Source organism: Rutilus rutilus (assembly GCF_951802725.1).
Source record: "Rutilus rutilus genome assembly, chromosome: 21".
Lineage (NCBI taxonomy): Eukaryota > Metazoa > Chordata > Actinopteri > Cypriniformes > Leuciscidae > Rutilus > Rutilus rutilus.
In genome coordinates this window covers 3,106,039-3,127,815 of record NC_140226.1, presented here as the reverse complement: position 1 = coordinate 3,127,815, position 21,777 = coordinate 3,106,039, and the positions used below count along the sequence as shown (strand labels likewise).

The 21,777-nt window shown below is 38.4% G+C and overlaps 1 protein-coding gene and 1 long non-coding RNA gene across 3 annotated transcripts in view; one reads left to right on the top strand and one right to left on the bottom strand.

Moving 5' to 3' along the window:
- ttll5 (tubulin tyrosine ligase-like family, member 5) overlaps positions 1–21,777 on the top strand; it is a 132,602-nt gene that overhangs the window by 29,973 nt on the left and 80,852 nt on the right. For both annotated transcript variants that reach the window (XM_084393446.1, XM_084393445.1), the window contains exons 13-15: positions 12,777–12,858; positions 16,932–16,993; positions 21,210–21,301. In XM_084393446.1, the coding sequence (XP_084249572.1) occupies positions 12,777–12,858; positions 16,932–16,993; positions 21,210–21,301 (236 nt within the window). The remainder of the gene's footprint in view (positions 1–12,776; positions 12,859–16,931; positions 16,994–21,209; positions 21,302–21,777) is intronic.
- LOC311281236 lies at positions 3,191–5,642 on the bottom strand. Its single transcript, XR_014625782.1, has 3 exons — positions 5,609–5,642; positions 4,513–4,547; positions 3,191–4,193 (listed from the first exon to the last, which is right to left on the bottom strand). It is a non-coding gene; the product is annotated as an uncharacterized lncRNA (long non-coding RNA).

Sequence of the window (21,777 nt, the reverse complement as noted above, 5' to 3'; positions counted from 1 at the left end):
AGTCGCAGCCAAACTCAAAGACCTGTCTCCGCTTACCCTGCTGGTCTCAGCTGGTCTCCCAGCCTGACCAAACTGGTGTTAAGCAAGGCGGCCAACAATAGAGCTTAGGCTGGTTTCATTTTTTTTCTGCTGGGTAGTTTATTGTTTTCATGTACACTTACACTTAAACCTACACATTAAATACAAAAATTATTATTATTATTTCACCAGACATTCCTAATGAAGCATTTCTTTGCGTCTGCAATTGTCTCACCGTTTTCCTTCCTGTTTATTTTTCAGTTTTCAACAGTTTGAAAATCAAAACTCCAATTACTTACTGTACATTTGTAAGGCTTGGTCTGAAGATGATCTGAACCAATTTAGGTGAAGATTGGACAAACGTTGGGCATTAAAAAACGACAACTTGGCTTCACCACGGCGCCACTGAAGCATTTCCCCCCCTGCATTACAGTAATGTCCAAGATATTTGACTAAGTAGGTATTAAAAGGCTTTGTTAGTATTAAAAGGAGTTGTTAGTAGGTGGCATTTTAAAGTGTGCTCACAACAGAAAGATGGACATCCCATGTTTTATTTATGGATAAGGCAGTCCTAATGCATTGCAACATGCTTGGTCCACAAGTCACTGCTTTAATACTTTCATGGCATTTTTTTGAATGTGGTCACATGGGAAAAGAGCCTCATGAATAGGCCTGTCACGATAACTACTTTTTGTTGTGCGATATATTGTCTCAGAAATAATTGCGATAAGCGATTGGTGAAAGTCTCCCAGTTTCCATGGCTGAAGTGATATGCAGTTCTCTGCAGTGCTGTAATCGTGTGTAAATCGTCTCTTACTTAAGCTTAGAAGTCAAGTTATATTTCATCAGTGAGTTAATGCAAGCCACCCCACCCTCTATTATATTGTTTATGAAAAGACACCCAAAACCAGCAGGAATACGATTCATTTCTGCAGTGATGCAACATTGTCAAGTGCCACAGCAGACGCAGGAGACACCCAGTGAGATGATACGTTACGCTCTTGTTATTGTTGTTGTGTGGTTAGTTTGGTTTGGGCTTGTTTTTTCGATTCCAGAGCCCAACGTCTCATAATAACGCTCTGCTTTGATCTTCCCTAGTTGGTGCTTATTTATTCTCCTCACTGTGAATATTTTGTGGTGATGTTAATGGGCCCTCCCAGCACACATTAAAGAGCCACGAGAGCCGAGAGAAGCGAGACGTAGAGAGCGAGACGGCCTGTGAGGGCTGAGGTGCGGGCAGGACCGGTGTCTGCTCCTAATTGAGGGAAAATGCGTTGCACATGGGCTGTTGGCTGCTCGCTGTTTGAAGCGGAGTGTGAATGTGTGTGTGGAGCGTGCTGTTTGTGTTTGTACGCGTGTTCACAATGCGAAATGGTGCTTTTGTACATCTTGAGTAATTAGTGTGTGGGTCTTTCAGCTCGCGTTTAGAGCTGATAAAAGAAAGATGGACTCGTCTGTTGCTCTGTTCAAGAACCTAGTGATCCGCTGAGCCTGCGTGGACAGTGACTGGCTTCATTAGTCAGTGTCTTAGGCAGGGTTGAACAATTAACGTGGGCTGCGTGTCAGGGTTTGGGTTGATGAAAGTAGCGAGGACTCAAATGCAGAGTGATGGGTTTTTATTAAGCATAAAATCTAACAAAAACAAACAAAAACTTCCCCGTGGGGGATACAAGACAGGCAGCAAGACTTTACATGAGGGCATTATACGATGAACCAGCACAGGACTGCAAACACAAGGAGAATAAATTGGGAAGCAAACAAAAGAGGGTAATGAGGGAAGGCAGGTGGGGCAAATTAACCAATAATCAGGCAACAAGATGGGCGGATTTAGGCATCGTTTACACTGTCAGTGAAATGTGACCCAATTCAAATGTTTTGCTCATATGTGACACAGATCGGATGTGCTCTATGACAGTGTAAACAGGAAAAAAACGCATGCATTCCGATATTTCGAGATCGGTTTCAGGCCTCATTCATATGTGGAAATAAATTGGATATGTGCCAATGCGACTGTCATGTAAACAGGCAGATTGGATTGTCTGAGGCATTGGGCAACGTCTCCGCGGTTTAATGACGAGAGAAACCCCGACGTGCATCTGCAAAGGGACGGATGGTTGAAAGTTGTGTCGTCGTAGGAGAGGAATGTGGACAAACGTTGACACAACATATTGTAGTACACAACAAAATTTCGGACCCACTGCTCCTCGTTAAAGCCAATATTTAAACACAATATGCTCCCACCAGTCCTGAGATCTCTCTCACATAGGCCTACAATAACTGAAGCATATGTGCAATAATGGCACTTTTCGTCCTCCTCCGCCTCAAAATCATGGTAATGTTTGGCGAACTTCGCGTATATCGCAGAGCTAGCATCAAGCATATTTCCCGTCCGCCCATCTGTGCAAGAGAATTTAACCCTTTGAGCATGCGCGATGTTTTAGATAGTATGGCAAGTGTAAACACATGAATCGGATATGGGTCACAGTTGAAAGAACGTGTAAACGGACGGTCAAAAAAATCGGATAAAGGTAAAAAATCAGAATTGGGCATCAAGACCTGCAGTTTAAACGAGACCTTAGACACTTCGACAGGAGAGCACAAGGAAACATACATGACAAGCCAAGTGCTCACACCAAACATGACTAAAACACAAGCTACAGTCAAACAAATCACAAGCCATGTGAACATGGCACAAACCGAGACATGAACACGCAGCCAATGAGAACACTCATAAGCCATGTGCTCACACAAAACATGACAACATGAAAGCGCACAGCTAGTGTAAAACACAAGCTGTGTGCTACACAGTACAAGACAAAACAGGAGTGTCAGGGCTCTGTCACAAAACCAAGAAATAGACTACACTGTAAAAAAAAATCCCGTAAAAAAACGGTAAATCTCTGGCAGCAAAGTTTCCAGACGGGTTCCGTTAAATTACAGCAAATAACCATTTCACAAAATTACAGGCAAAAACCGTAAAAATACAGAATTGACTTTACGGTCAAAATTAATTAAATTACAGTACATTACTGTTAATAATGGCTTATTAAACCGTGGAAAAACAGATAAATGATGTCAAATTACATAAAAAGAACATTTAACTTTAAGGTTAAACTGTAAATTTAGGGTTTTATAAATTTATTTTATAATAATGTTCTGTCTATCTACAGTAATTATCTTTTAATATATAGTTTTTCTGTGTAAAATAACTATGAAGTTATGTATAAAAATGTAATAAGTACATAAATTCAAATACAAAGTTTGTATATTTACAGTTTTAATTTTTTGCAGATCCAGTTTCACAACTTTGACCAATCTCTGATTAAGTACTTAATAATAGCAAATGTACAGTCAATTTCTGTTAAATTAACTAAACGTACAAGTACGGAATACCTGCACATTTACAGTATTACTCATTAAACAAACACTGAACATCAAGATACGTGAATGATAGGAAATACAGGCTTAGTATATCATTTAGAACATGTAAAAATATCCACATTAAAAGGCAATTGCTGTATACCTTTATACTCTAATATAACTTATTTCAAATATTTACAATTACATTTTATCCAAAGTGACTTAAAATTAAGAGAACAATAGAAGCAACAAGTGCAGCGACAAGTCCCAGTTAGTGTAGCACAGTACACAAGTTCATTTATTTATTATTAAAACAAAGATTTAGTATTATTGGGTCAAGTGTTTATGAAAAGATGGATCTTTAGCAGTTTCTTGAAAATGTGTTGAGTTGGGCAGGTCATCCCACCAGCAGGGAACAGTCCAGGGAAAGTGATTTTGTGTCTCTTTGGGATGATGGCACCACAAGGCGCCGTTCACTTGCAGAACACAAGCTTCTGGAGACACACAGATCTGAAGCAGTGAGTTTAGGTCTGCAGCATCTGGATCAGTTGCAGAGGTTTGACTGATGCTGGAAGAGCTGCCAGGAGAGCATTACAATAGTCCAGTCTGGATAGAACAAGAGCTTAGACAAGGAGTTGTGTGGCTCCGATAGGAAGGGCCAGATCTTTCTGATGTTGTATAAGGCAAATCAGCAGGATCGCATGGTTTGGCTGAAACCATAAGCAGTTCTGTCTTGGCAAGGTTGAGTTGAAGGTGAAGGAAGAATTTTCCATCAGGTAGGCTGAGATGCGAGCAGCAACCGTCAGATCCTCTGGCTGGAATGAAAGGTAGAGATATGTGTCATTAAGTGATAGGAAAAGTCATGTTTCTAAATGACAGAGCCTAGTTACACTACAAAAAAAATAAATAAAAATAAATAAATAAATAGATGGGTGGAATCTACACAATCGTGGTCTTACTGTAGTAAAACCAAACCTTGTGCAGCTCCAGTGGCCTCACAAGGATCAAATGAATATTCACATGGGAAAATACAGTATAAAACAAATTAAATGTTCTGCCACTTTTAGTGCAATCATATGGAATCAGAAGACTCGGCCATTACAATATTTTAAATTAGCCTACTTCTTCCCATACCTTGTTTGCCATGATCATTCTGCTTTCCACTTGACCTGAAATCACAAAAAAAAAAAAAAAATAATAATAAAAAAAAAAAATTAACAACTCAGTATTACATTTACACATGTCAGAATATGTTCCACTGGAAGAATGCAAAACCTCAACTGACTATGATCTGGAAGCTGAGCAGGAAAGGCTAACAGTGATGTTTTAAGCTGAGACACCTAGGGGTGTAACTTTCTGTTCATCTGGATCAATGCAATTTTCATAACCAATGATCAAAAGTATCCTATGAAAAAGGCTACTATGATGACCCCAGGTCATCCAAAATGTAGATAAGTTCATTTCTTCATCAGAACACAAACATTCTATCAACTTTTATTTTATAAGCCTAATATATGCACATGTAGCACTATGCATTCTATAGCTAACGTTACGTGTTGGCAAGCAGATGCAGCCAGAATATGCAATTTATCACGTTGTGTTCATATTCTAGTCTCATGTGCTTTCCTGTATCAAGTACAGTATTTACTGAATTCGTTTTCTTAACAGTCTTGATAGCCACCTTAACCCTTACGAAAATTAACTATGGTTTAACCACAAAGAAAAAACAAAAAAAACAAACAAACATGGTAGGCCTATTTGTAGTATAACTGTGGTTATTAAAAATGGTAATAAAAATCCGCCAAAAACGTGGTTACTATAATTTTACTATAATTAAAACCAAGGATATTTTTAAGAGAATAGTTTTCAGCTTCCAGACAGTGTTTCAAAATGTCCCGCCATTTAAGAGATTGATTTAACGTTACTGACAGATAGGCCTACCATCGCGTATTAACGAAGATTTTATATAAAATTAAACGGACTTTGATATGTATAACATGTCTACGAAAGCTCGTTTTAGGTCTTTTGAGGTGTGGGTTCAACTGATCTTTCTTAAAACAGATGGAAAATGTAAAGACGCATGCTACATTTTCAGTGTTTTGGCCTCCAGCTCTCGCCAGTTAACTGAACATCATTTAAAAATGCTAACGTTAGCTTGAAAACTGTAAACTTAAAACAAATGTAATATAAAATATCGTTCACATGTAACTTAGTATAATGAGACTCTTACCTCAGCCGGTGATCGGGTTGGCATGATGTCCGCTCGCTGTGACGAACAAAGCTCACTGAAAAGGGCGTTATTTCCGAAGAATCCAAACGGACTGACTGACGAGCTCCTGCTCACGGCTGCTCTCGACGAATTTGATTGCTTTGAACCACTGTTGATCTCACAATCCACTTCACGAGAGTAGACTGAATTCAAATCTCCCGCTTGCCCAAACTCGACGGATCAGCTAACGTTAACCGTTGTGGGCGGGAGTAAACAGTGGAAATGAATTTGAATCTGCGTCATCGCGCGCGCGCACTCAAACACACACACACACACACACACACACACACACACACACACAAAGCCCTGAATGTGAAGCAACGGAGATTTGGAAAAATATTTATAAAATATACATGAAATTATGGGAGAATAAGACTGTTTATTATTATACTGTACTATACTAGATTATTATACTGAGAATAATAATGATCAAAATGAGTATAAAATAAAATGTGAAATAAAAAATAATTCAGGCCTACTGTAGCCTATGTAGGGTACTGTATGTACAAATCACAGTCTATGGTACAAATACTTTTATTTAACCTTAAAAAAACCCCTCACTTTAGCCCCCACATGCTTAATAATCTGTAAGGAAAACATATTGAATAGATGCTGATTTCCGCAGTTATACCTTCTTTTCTTTGTTTTCTAATTTCACAGAAAAAATCTGTAAAATATTACTTAATAATTTCTGTAAAATTACACATAACTCTGTAAAAATACAGACAAGTTCCTTTTAAAAAACGTAAAATTGCTGTAAAACCAAAATACAAGCAATTACCTGTAAATTTAACAATGGACCTTTAAATTACAGCAAATGCCTTTTATTTTACAGATATTTGCTGTATAATGACAAAACGGTAAAATTCTGTAAAAAAATACAGACAATTACCTGTAAAATTACACTTTTTTTTTACAGTGTAGACAGAAGTGACAGAACCCTGACACTGCGGGCAAACATGCTACCGAACTGAACATAAATACCCCCAAATTCAAGATGCGCAGAAATAAATGCCCTTATAATAAAACTAAAATGATTACGGCATGGCTTGTCGGACTTAGCAACAGTAACTGTCTAACTATAAATGTGCGAATATCTAATATCGAGTGTCAAGCCAACTTTATGCGCGTTACGTTCATATTCTGAGTCCGCTTGCCTGTTCCTGTATCTAGTATAGCCCACATCCCCAATAAGGTGCGAGTTTGGTCTTTTATATCACTGTATTTTGTCCATTGAGTTACTTTAAGTGTCCTGAGCGCAGGGGAATCCTGGAGCGTGACGTATTGAGGGAATCCCCAGTTCTGAAGCACAGCTCCGCCATATAAAGTAAAGAAAACTAAACAACCGAGAGAAATATGTGTCTACTACCTCAGATTTAACGTTTGATCTGTACGTCAGCATAGGGGAATAACATTATAATCTTGTTCACGGTAGAGAAAGCTGCTTATACATGTGCAAAACTAACTGTAAACACAGCTTTTGTGTCTTTATCAGCTTTTCCATAGATATACTGGCCCTGATAATCATCACACACACTTACTGCTTGCTCCATTTCTGTAAATCCGTTTTTATGAATGAGTGACTCTCTCATCCGTTGCTCTATAGTTTTCTTCGTCAACAGCCGCTTGCGCCCCCTTCTGGTGAGGCCGACTAACAGTGTTGGGTATAGTTACTTTGGAAAGTAGTTAATTAGGTTACAACGTTACCATCAATTAAAAGTAATCAGTTACGTTACAGCGTCATCTATTCATAAAAGTAACGCGTTAGAGTACTCATGCGTTACCAAAAATTAAAAGCCGTTTGCAGCGGCTCACACATGACAGACACAGCCCCCGGCCCCTTTAAATGCACCTAGAAGTCGTGACTCCTGACAATGAATAACGTCAGTCATCCGACTAAATTAACACTGCAGGATAACAATAACAGGAAAGACAGTCAGCAATAGGCTATTCCACATGGCGTTTTATTTATTTATTTATTATCACAGAACATATTAATCAAAATTCGCACCTGCCCAGCCCGGGTAGCCTAGGCTACTGTATATGAGCACCATACAAGATAACTCCTGATTTTTTTCTTTAAATCCAATGCAGTTATCAAAGTGTATCAAGTGTGCTTACTTGTAAACACAACCTGAGGTAAACAGGCTTGCAGATTTAAATCCATTTAGAAATGAACAACCGGTCGATCTAACCGAAATTAACAGCTGCCTGTCAAACAAAAATGATTACAAACCGAATTAAATTTTTGGCGGTCGACAGAAGCTTTTCACCAACGCAGAGTGTGCATTTTCTTTTCCTTTTCGTTGACAAATTGAACATGATGTGCGTACTTCCATAATCCAAACGCTGTCTTCTCTGCCATCTTGCCGGGAGTTCAAAAAAAAAAAAAAACACACACACACACACACACACACACACACACACACACACACACACACACACACACACAGGGTCAGACTCAGGCGCATGCAGGGCACAGACGTATCACAGCCATTGACTTTACGATCACAGCGCTTCGGCTCCGCTGATATACCCGCAGGTGGCAAATTAGACCTAAGCCTACTGTCTGACAAAAAGCAGGCTGCAGTCGGGATTTTCCTTTCCTTAAAATAACGGATTACTTTTTAAAAAAAATAACGAAGTTACTGATTACTTAACGCAAGAAACTAACGCGTTAAGTTACACATTTCACGAAAAAGGTAATTAGAGTACTCTAATTAGAGTAAACTCTAGTTACCCACAACACTGCCGACTAACAGCTATGGAGATCATTAATCCAAATCCACTGATATTCCTGCCGTTCCCGGATGGCAAAAGTTGAATTTTCTGTCCAATTTGAACCACTGAATATGTGGAAGCGAATTTGTAAAGCGAAATAAAATGGACCGATAATTTCCTGTCGAATATTATAGATTGTATTTTTAAATGGAATTAATATTTTGGAAGTGAAATCTAAAAGGTGAATATGGATTATTTAATTTTTAATAATGAAAATGTGTGTGAAATGTTTTGAATTGTAATATTCACAGCTTAAATATACAACCATGTTGAATATCAGCCCATAAAAATGCAAACCCTAACAATACAATGCATTAAAATGCAAGCAGGGTTATTAATGCGATGCATATTTTTTCAAGTAGTGCAATTCAACAAGCTTTTTTTGTTTCAAAAACATTTGTCATTATTTTACTTCCATACTTTCACGACTACCTGTTTGTTGTAGTTCATTATTTAACCAGAAAAGTAGCTGACTAGTTAACGAATCAGTGTTTTGGCTTTGTTATAATACCTAATGAGCCTACATCTTTTTCGGCAACACTTTATCCAATAATACTATTTAAAAAATTAGTTTTTTAACCCTCAAACCCTCAAAAGGTTGCTAATGTTACCGCACCTTTAGTCTGTGTTGCATATTTAGGTTGTCAGAAGATGGGGAATAAAGCAAGCGTTTTGTTGTCAGGAGGAACCGGCAGTAAATCTGTTTTTCTCAGTTCACTTCAGCCTCCAGTGCCTGTCAAACAGAGGCTCTGCCTGCGATCCAGGTCATTGTCACAGTGTTCTGTGGAGCAGCAGGTAAAGTCTTATTCAAGAGCATCTGGTTGTAGTTATGGATTTATCCAAGTTTTGAATCCCGTCAGCTGATGAAGGCCCTCTGATGAGTGACGAGAGGTCTTCAGGGATTGGGTAACCAAGTCCAGATGCTCTTACATGCACATCCTACCAGTTTACAAATACATGGATTACAGTATACCATGCAGAACAGGTTTACGAAATACTCATGTGTGACACAATCTGGTTTGGGATCTTTCTTGAAAAATTACATAGGGTCAGAGGTCAACTGAGACAGGCAGATAGTTTATAAATGCACTTTTTATTTTTATTAATCGAGCAACTGCTTATGAATCAGTGGGGAAAAGCTTGTTAGAGGAAGAGGTACGTCAAACTCAAGCTGGTTTTTGGGTCTGAAACAACAGTTTTCAGTCTTTACTTTTAAAACTTTAAAGACTCGAGAGCTTTTAAAGGGATAGTTCACCAAAAAACAGTCAAAAAGTCATCAGTTATTAGGGCAAAATACTGAAACACAAAAACCACAAAATCACACAGACACACACTGATAGAAATAGTTTTCACACAATAAATATTAAAAGCATTTATATATGTAATCTTTATTATTTCAGTCTCTTGTTTAGATTCTCATAGATTTAGCCATGTAATTAATAGTTTTGTGATGGATTTTCATATTTAAAGATCGAGTTTCTAAATCCGGGACAGGAGGAAAACAATAAATTCTACTCATAAAACACAATAGGCAAAAAATGTAAATTATTATTATTATAATTTTTCAAATGAGGCACATGAGAACTGAGCCATCATCAGTCTAATGATATAGACAGACACAGGTGAAGTGGGAATAGTGGGATCAGCTGTTGATCCCTTTGATGCCATGAAATTGAGTATAAAGTAAGCAGGCCGACACAGGCTTATTTATAGCCGATATGTCGCCCCGCTCTATGAGCTCTTTAAAACAGCTCTGTTTGCACACACACACACACACACACACATTCAAACACTCTCTCTCTTGTGTCAGTGAATGTAGAAAGGACACAGAAACTGTTTGATAAAGACCTGCTTTATACCTGAGAGCATTTAGAGACACATACAGGCTCTGTTCCAAAACCTAGTGAATTGCCTACATAGGCAACATTTAATATTTGTCCGTTTCAGCACACGCCCGAAGCCCAGAGTAACCTTGCCTGTGTTTCTCTCCATCTCGGATCACGTGGACAGAAAGCCTGTTGAACAGCGTCTCTTTCGCAGCTCAATACGCTTTTACACGTGACGTTACATGATTCGACTGATTGGATGTTATGTGTGGTGACAGCCCACCGCTTTAAACGAAGGAATAGAGGGCGGCATCATGTTTTCGTCGGAAGCCAAAATCAAAAACAAAACTAAAACATCAATTAACATTGACTAATGCTAATCAAACCCCAACGACAGAATCCCTCACTGCTCTTGACTGAATAACTTTTGTAGCTTTAATAAGGATTCATCTATGTTTAGCTTAGACTATCCAGTGTTATTTTACATTTGATTACTTTATATTATTCAGTTTCTGTACTTGATTACTACTGTTATTGTTATGGTTATGTCCGTTAGTTTCTGTGTTCATGGACTTTTAGTTTGTTTTTGTCTAAAAGTCTGTTTGTTTCCCGCCGTTTCCATGGTTAAGATCGTTAGTTAGTTCAGTTCAGCTGTGTTTAGTCTATTACCATGTTTGTGTTCGCTACTTAAGTTGTGCCTTTGCTCTCACTCATTGTCCGGTCACCGTCATGTATAGATGTGTTGAGTTAATGCCTGTCTCGTTATTAAACTACGCTTGGAACTTTATTCATCTGTCTTCGTCCTCCTTCCTGCACACACATCCGTGACAGTTTTGACCTACTTGAGAATAAAGCACTGTTTATTTCTTTTGTATCTTTGTTCTATTGTATTTATTTGTGCTGCCGCTTGTATTTTGTTTATTTGTCTTAAAAAAAACCTTTATATTAGTTAGGCTAGTAGTTTTTATTGTGCATGATTGAATCGAGAATTGCAAAATTCCATATTTATTAAAGGCACAATATGTAACTTTTTGCTTTAAAAATAGCAAAAATCACTATATCTATGTTAGATATTTTTTTTAGTTGTGTACTTGCATTATCCCGACTGTTTCCAACAACTTTCAAACCAGGAGAAATTTGTCATTTAATTCGAAGACACGTCCCGTTTCTTTATTTCCGTTTTGTCGCCGTCAATGGCGTCATATCCGCGTTGTCCCTGGTTTCCGCTCGTGCTGCCATAGCAACCAGAGCTATGAACCAGAGCCCTCTGATAGTAACCAAGGCGACTGACGTGGACGGCTGTTAGTTCGCAATGTCTATCTGCACGCTGTTGTTGTTTCGTTCAAACATTATGGACCATGGCAAGCAGACTTTGGATAAAAAAAGGAGAACTAATACGAGAATCAATATCAGCGCGGTGTTTTCGAGATGCCGAGAGCTCCCATAGACAGTAACGTTATATAATCGAGAGCTCCACGTCCGAGACTTCGACCGCTCCTACATGTACTTTATTAAACAGGTGAGCACATTTACAAAAAAACTAATCAATGTTATATAGTTCAACAATGATAAAATGTTAGAATATGATCTGTATGTTATTCTAATGTTGATCTAGCTTACTGCTAGTCTCATACAGACAAACTAACACATTAATTTCAACACATTCAAATGCAGTTTAGTGTGCTAGTGTAATGTTAGACTAAGTGAAACAGTGCTGCGTTACCTCACAAGTTTAATGTGTCTAATAAACTGACCTGTGAGTTGTAATTCTGCACTTGCGTGTAGTTCGGTAGAATGAAATGTCCATATTCCTTTTATATCCGCGGGACTCGCGTCGCGTGTGGAGCTGATAGCTGTCTCTTAGCAATCCCGAACTGCTTCATATCACAGTCATGATAAAAGCATCGATGTATTCACTCATCCATAAACATTATTAGATCGGTCGGCTTGACGTTGACGACAAGATCCATAATTCTTAGCAAATGTTGCGTCATCAAACTACACCTTTGTTATTGTAAAGAGGCTAGCGACCCCTAGCGGCGAAAAATTCCATACTGTACGTTTACAATACAAGGTTACTTGTACACATTAAACATTTTCACTTTAAACATAAAATTCTGATAGTGACAACCACATTACAATACATCTGCATAGTTTTTAAAACTAAACTAGCTGCTAATTCAGTGACGTCACAGCTTTTCTGACATGCTAGATAATGTTATGTCATAATTTATCAAAATATCCTAATTCGATTAGTATTGAAAGTGCAGTGAATGCAAACTTTCTGGACACCAACACTATCAGCCATGACAGTTTCAGGAGAGACACACAGAATGATCATTTTTAGAGGATTTACTTCTGTATGTTAAAGAGGTTTTCAATGTGTATGTGGCCTGTGTTTCTTCTTCCATTACTGCTTTAATCTGTTCATTTACATTCACAGACGGCTCTCAGTAGCATTGGCCGCCTCTGTGTGGTGTGTGTCCTCCCATTCACCCGTGTGTGTGTGTCTCAATTCGCAGAACTGTATGGTTTCGACGTTCTCATTGATTCCAACCTCAAACCGTGGCTCTTGGAAGTGAACCTCTCTCCCTCATTGGCATGGTGAGCAACGCACACACACTAATCCTTTGATTTTTCCATTTTCTTATGTGTATGCTGATGTGTACAATAACTGCTTCTTCCTAGGCTTTGGGTGTTTGTGTTCTGCCTGTGTTATACAGGCAAGTGCAATTTGAGATCACTGCGTTTTGCACTTTCAATTTCCATCTCATACTGCCATTCAAACAATGGATTTTAGTCAAATATATAAATGCAATCAAATGTGCATTTTTGGCCCCTGTGGCACCATATTTTGACTGGGGAAAATGTTGACAGTGATGTAGATCACAGTTTAGTTTAGGGTCCGATTCTCACTATTAACTAACTATATTAACTATGACTTTTGCCTCAATGAACTCCTAATTACTGCTTATTAATAGTTAGTAAGGTAGTTGTTAAGTTTAGGTATTGTGTGATTAAGGGATGTAGAATATGGTAATAAAGAATAAGGCATTAATATGTGCGTTATAAGAACTAATAGACAGCCAATATCCTAGTAATAGTGAGAATTGGACCCTAAACTGAAGTGTTACCTTGAAGTACACTGGGTTCAATGGACTGGACAGTAGTTTAACAAAATGCTAATTATTGAGCTGATGAAAGACTTTCAGTAGACAAAAACTCCATAAAACAGTTGTGAAAGTTGTGAGTTCCAGGACTTTTATAAAGTGCATGCCATTTCAAAAGACTGTAAGAGTTTTTATCCATGTAAAACTCAATATGGTGTAAAGAACATCTCAAGCATTCCTTATGAACGCACTGATCTATGCCAGAGTATCTGTCATAAGTGGTGGGATCAAATCGAAGCCTCCAAGAAAAGCCCATTTCAAAGCGAGAGGAAGGATTTCCCGTTACAGGTGATTTGGTCGGCCTTCAAAGATCTACTCAATTGGATGTTTTCAGGTCTAGACATGTCCACAACTGGATCAGAAGCTTTGATGCTCTGCATTGAAGGGTTAGTTCACCCAAAAATGAAAATTCTGTCAGTAATAGGGCTGTAGTCAACCAAAGAAATGCTTAGTCGACCAAAGTCCTGTCCTGCGCAATGATTAGTCGACAAAAAAAAAAAAGACGCGATGTTTTGCATTTTGATTGAACATTTATTAAACAATTGTCATAGAGCATTTATAAAACAACAACGAAAAAACTTTCTTTTTTTTCTTTTCTTTTTTTTCTTTTTTTTGACACCTGGGATCCCGTTTTTAATTTAGGCTAACTTAATTTCGTTTTTCTTTATTTAAATTTCGTTTTTTCTTTATTTAAATTTCGTTTTTTTCTTTATTTAAATTTCGTTTTTTCTTTATTTAAATCTAAACCTTTACTGTGTCAGTAATTTGTTAGTCAGAAAAATATTAGACTACCTTAAAAGTATTGCTTAAGTTAATAGACTGTGTACGTTTTATATCAGTGTCCGTTCTCGGAGAATATAGCCGCCCTGCTCGCGTGAGGTGCGCCGCTTCCCGGTCCCGCTCGCGCTGTTCTGTAGTTTACTATTAATTCTGAACATGTCGCGTCTTGCGTGTCTGTCTATATTGCACCAAATGCGACACTGCACTCCCTTGTGAAATCGATTGGATGAACGGTTCTCGAAATAATCAAAATGCAAACGGACAGACAGACACATAGAGATTACTACCTATATTCCTTACTGAGCGCGAAGCAGCAGTGCAGCCAGCCACAGGTGCGGTTCCCGAGTGTTCTACGTGGTGCGCTAAACTGTGGTGCTGTTACAAAATAGCCTAAATTAAAGCATTTAAAGTTGGGGATAAAACATAGGCTAATTATATTTAGAATACAGTAATATATAACTGCTTATAAAGGAATAAATCTCAAGGAGTAAATCAATGAAAATTTCTTTATTGGTAAAAAAAAAAAAAAATGCAACTGGTCGACCAATGAGACTGTCAGTTGACCAAGACGGCATCGACCGATTAGTCGACTAAACGACTAAAGTTGACAGCCCTAGTCAGTAATTACTCACCCTCATGTTGTTCCAACCCTGTAAGACTTTCGTTCATCTTCGGAACATTAAGATATTTTTGGTGAAATCTGAGAGCTGTCTCACTCCTTCATAGGCTTCTAGGTAATCGATATCTGCCATCCCAGAAAAGTTAGTAAAGACATTGTTAAAATAATCCAAGTGACTGCAGTGGCTCATTATTTCTGTTTTGAAAAGTCGTTATTTTTGTTTTGTTTTGCGCACAAAAAGTATTCTCGTCGCTTGATAAACTTAAGGTTGAGCCACTGTAGTCACTTAGATGTCTTTACTAACTTTTCTGGGATGGCAGATATCGATTACCTAGCAGCCTATGGAGGAGTGATCCAGCTCTCAGATTTCATCAAAAATATCTTAATTTGTGTTCTGAAGATGAACGAAAGTCTTACGGGGTTGGAACAACATGAGGGAGAGTAATTACTGACAGAATTTTCATTTTTGGGTGAACTAACCCTTTAAGATATTGCAACCAAGTGAGGCAACCGCAACCTCTATCATTTGACAGTATTCCATCATCATCAACTGTATGAACATACCCAACAGTCATCGCCTGCTTCTTGGGAGTTGAAATGAAGGGTTAGAAAACCAATGTGCGTTTCCATGCAAGTGGTTGGTAAAGACTGGTAAAAGCCGTAGAGCGAAGAGTTGTCCCAGGCAACTCTCTCTCACCACTCACATTCAGTTTTATAATACTACTAATGAACATTGTCAAGATGTTCAGCAATGACTTTCAGATTGTCATTGTCCGGTATTGTTCGTGTGTATGTTACGTTGCATGTGCTCTCTTGGATTTTTAGGGGTTCAAGCGCGTAGCGTAGCGCATGTCTCAAAATTTTAGGGTATTTTGGATTTTTCAAAAAACCTACTTTTGCAAACTAGTCTTAGTTTTTCGCTTGATCTGAACCAAACCATTGCATAAAGATTCTCTTTAGTCTGGATGCCAATAATTATTCAAAAAAAATGTCAACATTTTGATTCACTTCTGCGACGGGATGCCAAAACTTTCAAAGTGGGCGTGGACACTTTTACTAAAACGGCTATAACTCTTGAACAGAATGAGATAATTTCAGCAAACTTGGTACACCCATGTATGGGCTCGGTCTGTGGCCGCGTGAAGAAGGACTCGGCGACTGGCCATTGGCCACAAACACGAAAACGGATATAGCTTCGCAACAGTCAGTCCGATTGACTTGAAAACTGGCATGCGGTGTCTTTGTCCAAGGTGCCATGATTGTCTACGAGAACATTCGCTTATCTCAAACACAGCTGCCGTCGGCCAGTGAAGTTCTAGCGGCTGTCAGGCAAGGTTAACGGAGGCCGATCGGAACGAAACACGCCAGGCCTGTTTGACTCGCGGCTCTAGAAGCCTGTGAATTAGAAAGAAATCGGCCACTGGGGGGTACCTTCACGTTTTTCACGTGCGTAAAGGATTGCATATGACACAATTTTTCGCACACGCCCACATCATTCATACCTCATGGTAGAACTCCTCATTCTGAGCAGCTTTGCCTCTAGGACACCACTGTCAATCGAATCATACTTTAAATATTTGAGATTATTTCAAAAACCAATCTATGATCTACAGGCTTGTTAAATAAAACATATCTTGTTGTGCATGGGCTTAAAGGCCTTAAAGTGCTTGAACCCCATTATTTGCTGCTTGCAGCTATATTCTGTTTACTTTGTTTAATAAACGTAATTGTGATTTAGAGCTACCTTCGTCATCTTTGGATGTTACAAGTATTTAACTCAAAAATGTAATTCCGTATGCAAGTTCGAGAGACTTTATTTAAATACATACACTCCTATTGTCACGTGCCAGTAATTATCCCTCCGCGTGCCATAGGTTGCCGATCCCTGATATAGACTATTGTTATGATGGTGTTTTCAGCTTGACACTGTATAAATCACCATTCAATTTCACTGGATGGAAATGAGCAGCTTAGACATTCTGCCCAATATCTGATTTTGTGTTAGAGTGCGCTGTGTTGTCTTAAAGGCTTATAAAGCAGAACAGTTCACTGGCCCATAAGGTTTACATAACTGCACTAATACTTTTTTCCTCTTTTTATATTTCTAGTGATGCTCCTCTTGATTTGAAGATAAAGGCCAGCATGATCTCCGATATGTTTTCTCTTGTGGGTGAGTTTCTTTTCCCAGGCTCAGAGTTCACAGTCCTCTACCACTTCACCTCAGTCTCATGTTGTAAATGTTTTTGTATGGTCACATTTTCAAACCACAGAACACCCATAACTGCAGGTTACCGTCAGTGGCCGTGGTCATGTGGGTCACATTTGTTTGGTGTAAAGTAATGACCGGTTAAGATGATGGAGGGTTGTGCTTTCCTCCCTGACAGGAGGTTTTATAGGACTCTATTATTTTTACGATGCGGAAAACACATTTGAAATCACTGAATCCAGTATAACACGGAATGTACACGGAATTTGGCAAATTTTGGATAAATAATCAAAAGAAGGGATACAGAGTTAATCAAATGGTGATATGGACTAGTGTCTTTTAATATTAAAATACAAAAACACGGCTATTGAAGTCTGCATGTTGTGCTTGTCTCAGTTTGCTCTACTACACAAACTCAATCATGTGTGACGCTCATCTGCACATAAACACACAAACCTAATCATGAACCTAATCTTTAGCAGCATTTCATCTGAGAAAACTATAGGCAGATACACACACAGGGTCCTATTTTAACGATCTGAAACGCAAGTATAAAATGCAAAATGCAAGTAACTTTGTGGGCGGGTCTTGGGTGCTGTTGCTATTATACCGGTGGGATAAATGACCCATGCGCCCGACGCAAATCTAAAATGTGTTGGTCTGAAGTAGCTTCATCACTCATAGGTGTGGTTTGGGCGTAACGTGAAATAAACCAATCAGAGCGTCATCTCACATTCCCTTTAAGAGCAGGCGTGCTTGTTCCATGGCGGATTGCTATTATAACGGCGGATTTGCCAGACGCACGCCAGGAGCGGTTCACAGCCGAGGAGACCGACGTTCTCATCAGGGCTGTAAAAGACAGAGAAGTGACATTGGGGATGGAGAAACACACCCAAATTAGCTTCGGTTAAATAGGCGTATAATAATTGGGTAAATGTGTAAGCTAGATTTATGCCTATTTTTTCATATCTTCATGGACACAACAATGATTTCCCTCGTGTGGTAATATTTTTTTCTTGTAATTATGTATGGTTTGCAAAAATGGCAACTGCTGCATCTGTGTAGATGAGAGAAGCAAAGTGTATGCGCGTTGTGCACACGCTACATTACGCCCTTAAAATAGCATCTGAACGTGCCACTCAAAACGCGCCACTGACTTTAGACGAGGTTTTTCCTGGTCTGTGGCGGAATTGTTTTCTGAAACTGCAAAATAGCACCAGGGAACGTTTGCGCCGGGACACGCCTCCTCTTTTCCCTGAACCGCCCCCGGGAGCGCAAGTTCATTCCCTAATTTACCGATGTGCGTCTGTGGAGGTGGAGTCTGCTGTTGCGGTGGGTGCAAAATAGGAATGATACATGCGTCGCTGTACAAAGTCAATTGCACTGGGTGCAAGATAGGGCCCACAAACTCACAGCTCTTCACTACAACCCGCCAAAATAAAAGTTCAGTTTAACTTGAAGAAAATGTGACAGGAATATATTACTATTTTACAGTAGAGTATACTTATTAAACATTAAGGAATATCACACGATGGGCCTCATTCATGAATCGTTTGTAAAGCCGCTCTGAAGTACATTTTCGGATCAATGAAAATGTTCATATTTTCAAAATGTTAGTTGGTACGAAAGAAATTTACACCTGCTCCCTATCACACGTAAATTATGCCTAAAGTGTTAAAAAGTTCTATGTTCTTTTAGGCAAACTAATGACATTGCATTTGATGCACTATGTTGCATAATAATATTTAACGAGTTTGTGTGCCGTCTTTGTTTTTTTTTGTAGCTAAGAGTTGAAAACTGTTGGGTAAAACGCAGCGCTCGTCACTTGCCACTTTTTACCCAGCCGTCCAATCACAGTGGAGGAGGGGCGGGACAAATACCACACCGACCAATCATCCCATTCGTACAATGACTAAACAACACTGGATAAGCTAATATTGCTGGTAACTGTCCAAGTCATAGCAACCAAAGCTGTTAAAACACAACGCCTCCAAAGCGCTCTCAAGCGCCACCAGCTGGCCGTTTTCAGAAGAGCACCAGGCATTTGGTGGACGCACGTTAATTGGATATTTATTGTTTGGCATAATGACATTAGTCTCTTTTGCAGCCAAACCTGAGAAGAGAGTCCAGAAGATTCCACACCGTTTCTGGACACGTAATTTGCGTAGTTGTAATTCATAGACGGGGATTATGCTAATTGAATGAGCTTGCACGTGCACATATACAAATGATTGGAATTCATTAACATACGCACGTTTAACTATCAAACCTGATGTTTACAAAGTGTTTGTGAATCCGGAGCTGAGGTTTCGGGAAGGTCCATTTTACGTGCAAATTACTTTGAATTTACTCATATATTTATGAAAGTTTTATGAATGAGGCTCATTATCTTACAGTTTTCTCCCATGTTTTAAGTGTAACACTAAACCTCTTTTGTGCAGGACCTGTTCTAATTTAATTTGAATACATTTTTAAAAGAATATTTAAATTGTTTGTGTGATTACCACTATTTTTGATAAGACATTTGTTTCATAAAACACACAATCTAGAAAAATTAAATGGGAAATAAAAAATAAATTAAAAAAAGTGATTTGGAAGGGCCTCTCTGTCTCTCTCGCTAAATCTAGATTGCTCAGGGATCACAAATCACTAATGGGGCATTGCTGACTGCTGGTGGTTTTGTCACATTTTTCCGACCATGAAATTTGACATTTGACGTGCCTGAAAAGAAATCAATACCCTGCATGCTCACCACAGCTTTAAAGAGTTCCCCGCGGGCAGGGTTCGTTAGCTTTAGATGGCTTGCATGGAGGAATTGTTTTAGACGCTTGCATGAGTCATTGAACTGTCACAGTTTGGCTGAAGAAAACACCTCTGCAGAGCTCATGAAAATAATCATTGCTCAAGGCAAAGTTTTGTTGTGCTTGTGCAATCGGTTGTCACCACTCCAGAAACTCTCAAATCTGACGCCAGAGAAAGAAACGCTCACTGAAATGATTGATCTCGGCTCAGTGATGGTTGTAGATCACATGCTGTACTTTATCTCGTTCATGTTTATGGCAGCATCTGTGTGATCCACATTTCTGATGATTACTTTACATCCATTTCAAACATGTCTTGCCATGGTAGAACTGATAAACATGTTAAATTTTGGTCGATAATTTCTATTTTGGTCACAGGTTCTATTGATAGACACTTTTAGTGAACATTAGTTAATGCATTAACTAACAATGAGCATTACATTTGTCACAGTATTTATTATATTTGTTAAAAACTTCATTGTTAGTTCACGTCAGCTCAGGTCCATTAAATACTATTTACAGATACAACTTTTGATTTAATAATGTATTAAAATAAACATTAACTAAGCTATTAACTATGTTTTAGAAGTATTTTTCATTGTTAGTTCAAGTTAATTAATGTAGTTAACTAACACTTAACAAATGAAACTTGTGATGCATTATCGCAATTTAAAATAACTGTTTTCTATATGAATATATAGAAAATAAACGAATGACCTGGCCAACCCGAGCATGTTCAAGAAACTGCTAAAGACATTAAAGACGCATTAATACTAACACTAATACAACAAATACCACAGCACTTACAGTGTGTCCTTTTGTTGATTTAACTGCTTCTGTTGTCTGCTAAATGATTACATGTAAATGTAATGTAAAATGTAATTGATATCCTGAGATCAAAGCTGAATGTTCAGCATCATAACTCCAGTCTTCAGTGTCACATGATCCTTCAGAAATCACTCTAATATGAGGATTTGATGCTCAAGAAACATTTATGATTATCATCTCATCATGAAAGTATGGACACCATAATACAGTGTTCTTTGATGAACAAAACATTTGAAGAACAGTATTTGAAATAGAAAAGATTGATTGATTTAATGTTTTAATAAAAGTATTAATTTATTTAAAAAATAACTTTTGAACGGTAGTGTACATCAGCAATAAATACAGTAGAACGAGGCACCAAACTAAATATTTGATTTGATATGATATCAACTCTTTCTGACTGTCTGCTCCAGGATTTGCTCTGCTGGGTTTCCACACACACTGCATTGCATCTGGATGGAGAGGAATAAGGAAGTTATGAATAACTTATTGTGTGCAGATCATCATCAAAGCGCACTTTTGTCTGAACAGCAGCTGTTTGTTGCCCTCAGGTTTAGTGTGTCAGGACCCTTTATCCCGACAGCTGCGCACTGACAGAGCTGCGCTTGACTCAAGGATGAAGAATCCTACCCAGAAGCCTCAGGTACAAATACTCACACTCTACCTTATTTATATAGTTTTCCCTGTTTAGGATATACAGTCGAGCAACACATGACTATTAGGCCAGTCATGATGATGATTATTATAAAACGGTTAGTTCCAGTCTTTTATTCACTATAAAACACAGCTATGACAAGCTAGTCATTTGTCAGTTGCGTCTTGCTTCTCAGTGTTCACAACAAGTTTCAATCCTTTCAATATTAATATAAATATATATACGGTATTAAATATTTCTACTGACTGTCTCACTTTGTTGCAATCTAACGGTGAAATAATGTAACTTCTGTTGTTGTTCGCGGTCAGGGACTAGTCAGGGACCAGCGGAAGGACGGCTTTTAGTGATTTTACTTCACGAAAGTTGCATTGATACATATTTTTTGGCTTTAATATTTGTATTGTGTGGTGACCGTTTTATAAAAGCAATAAGGTACTCAAGGCTTGTGCTGTATCGTGAATATC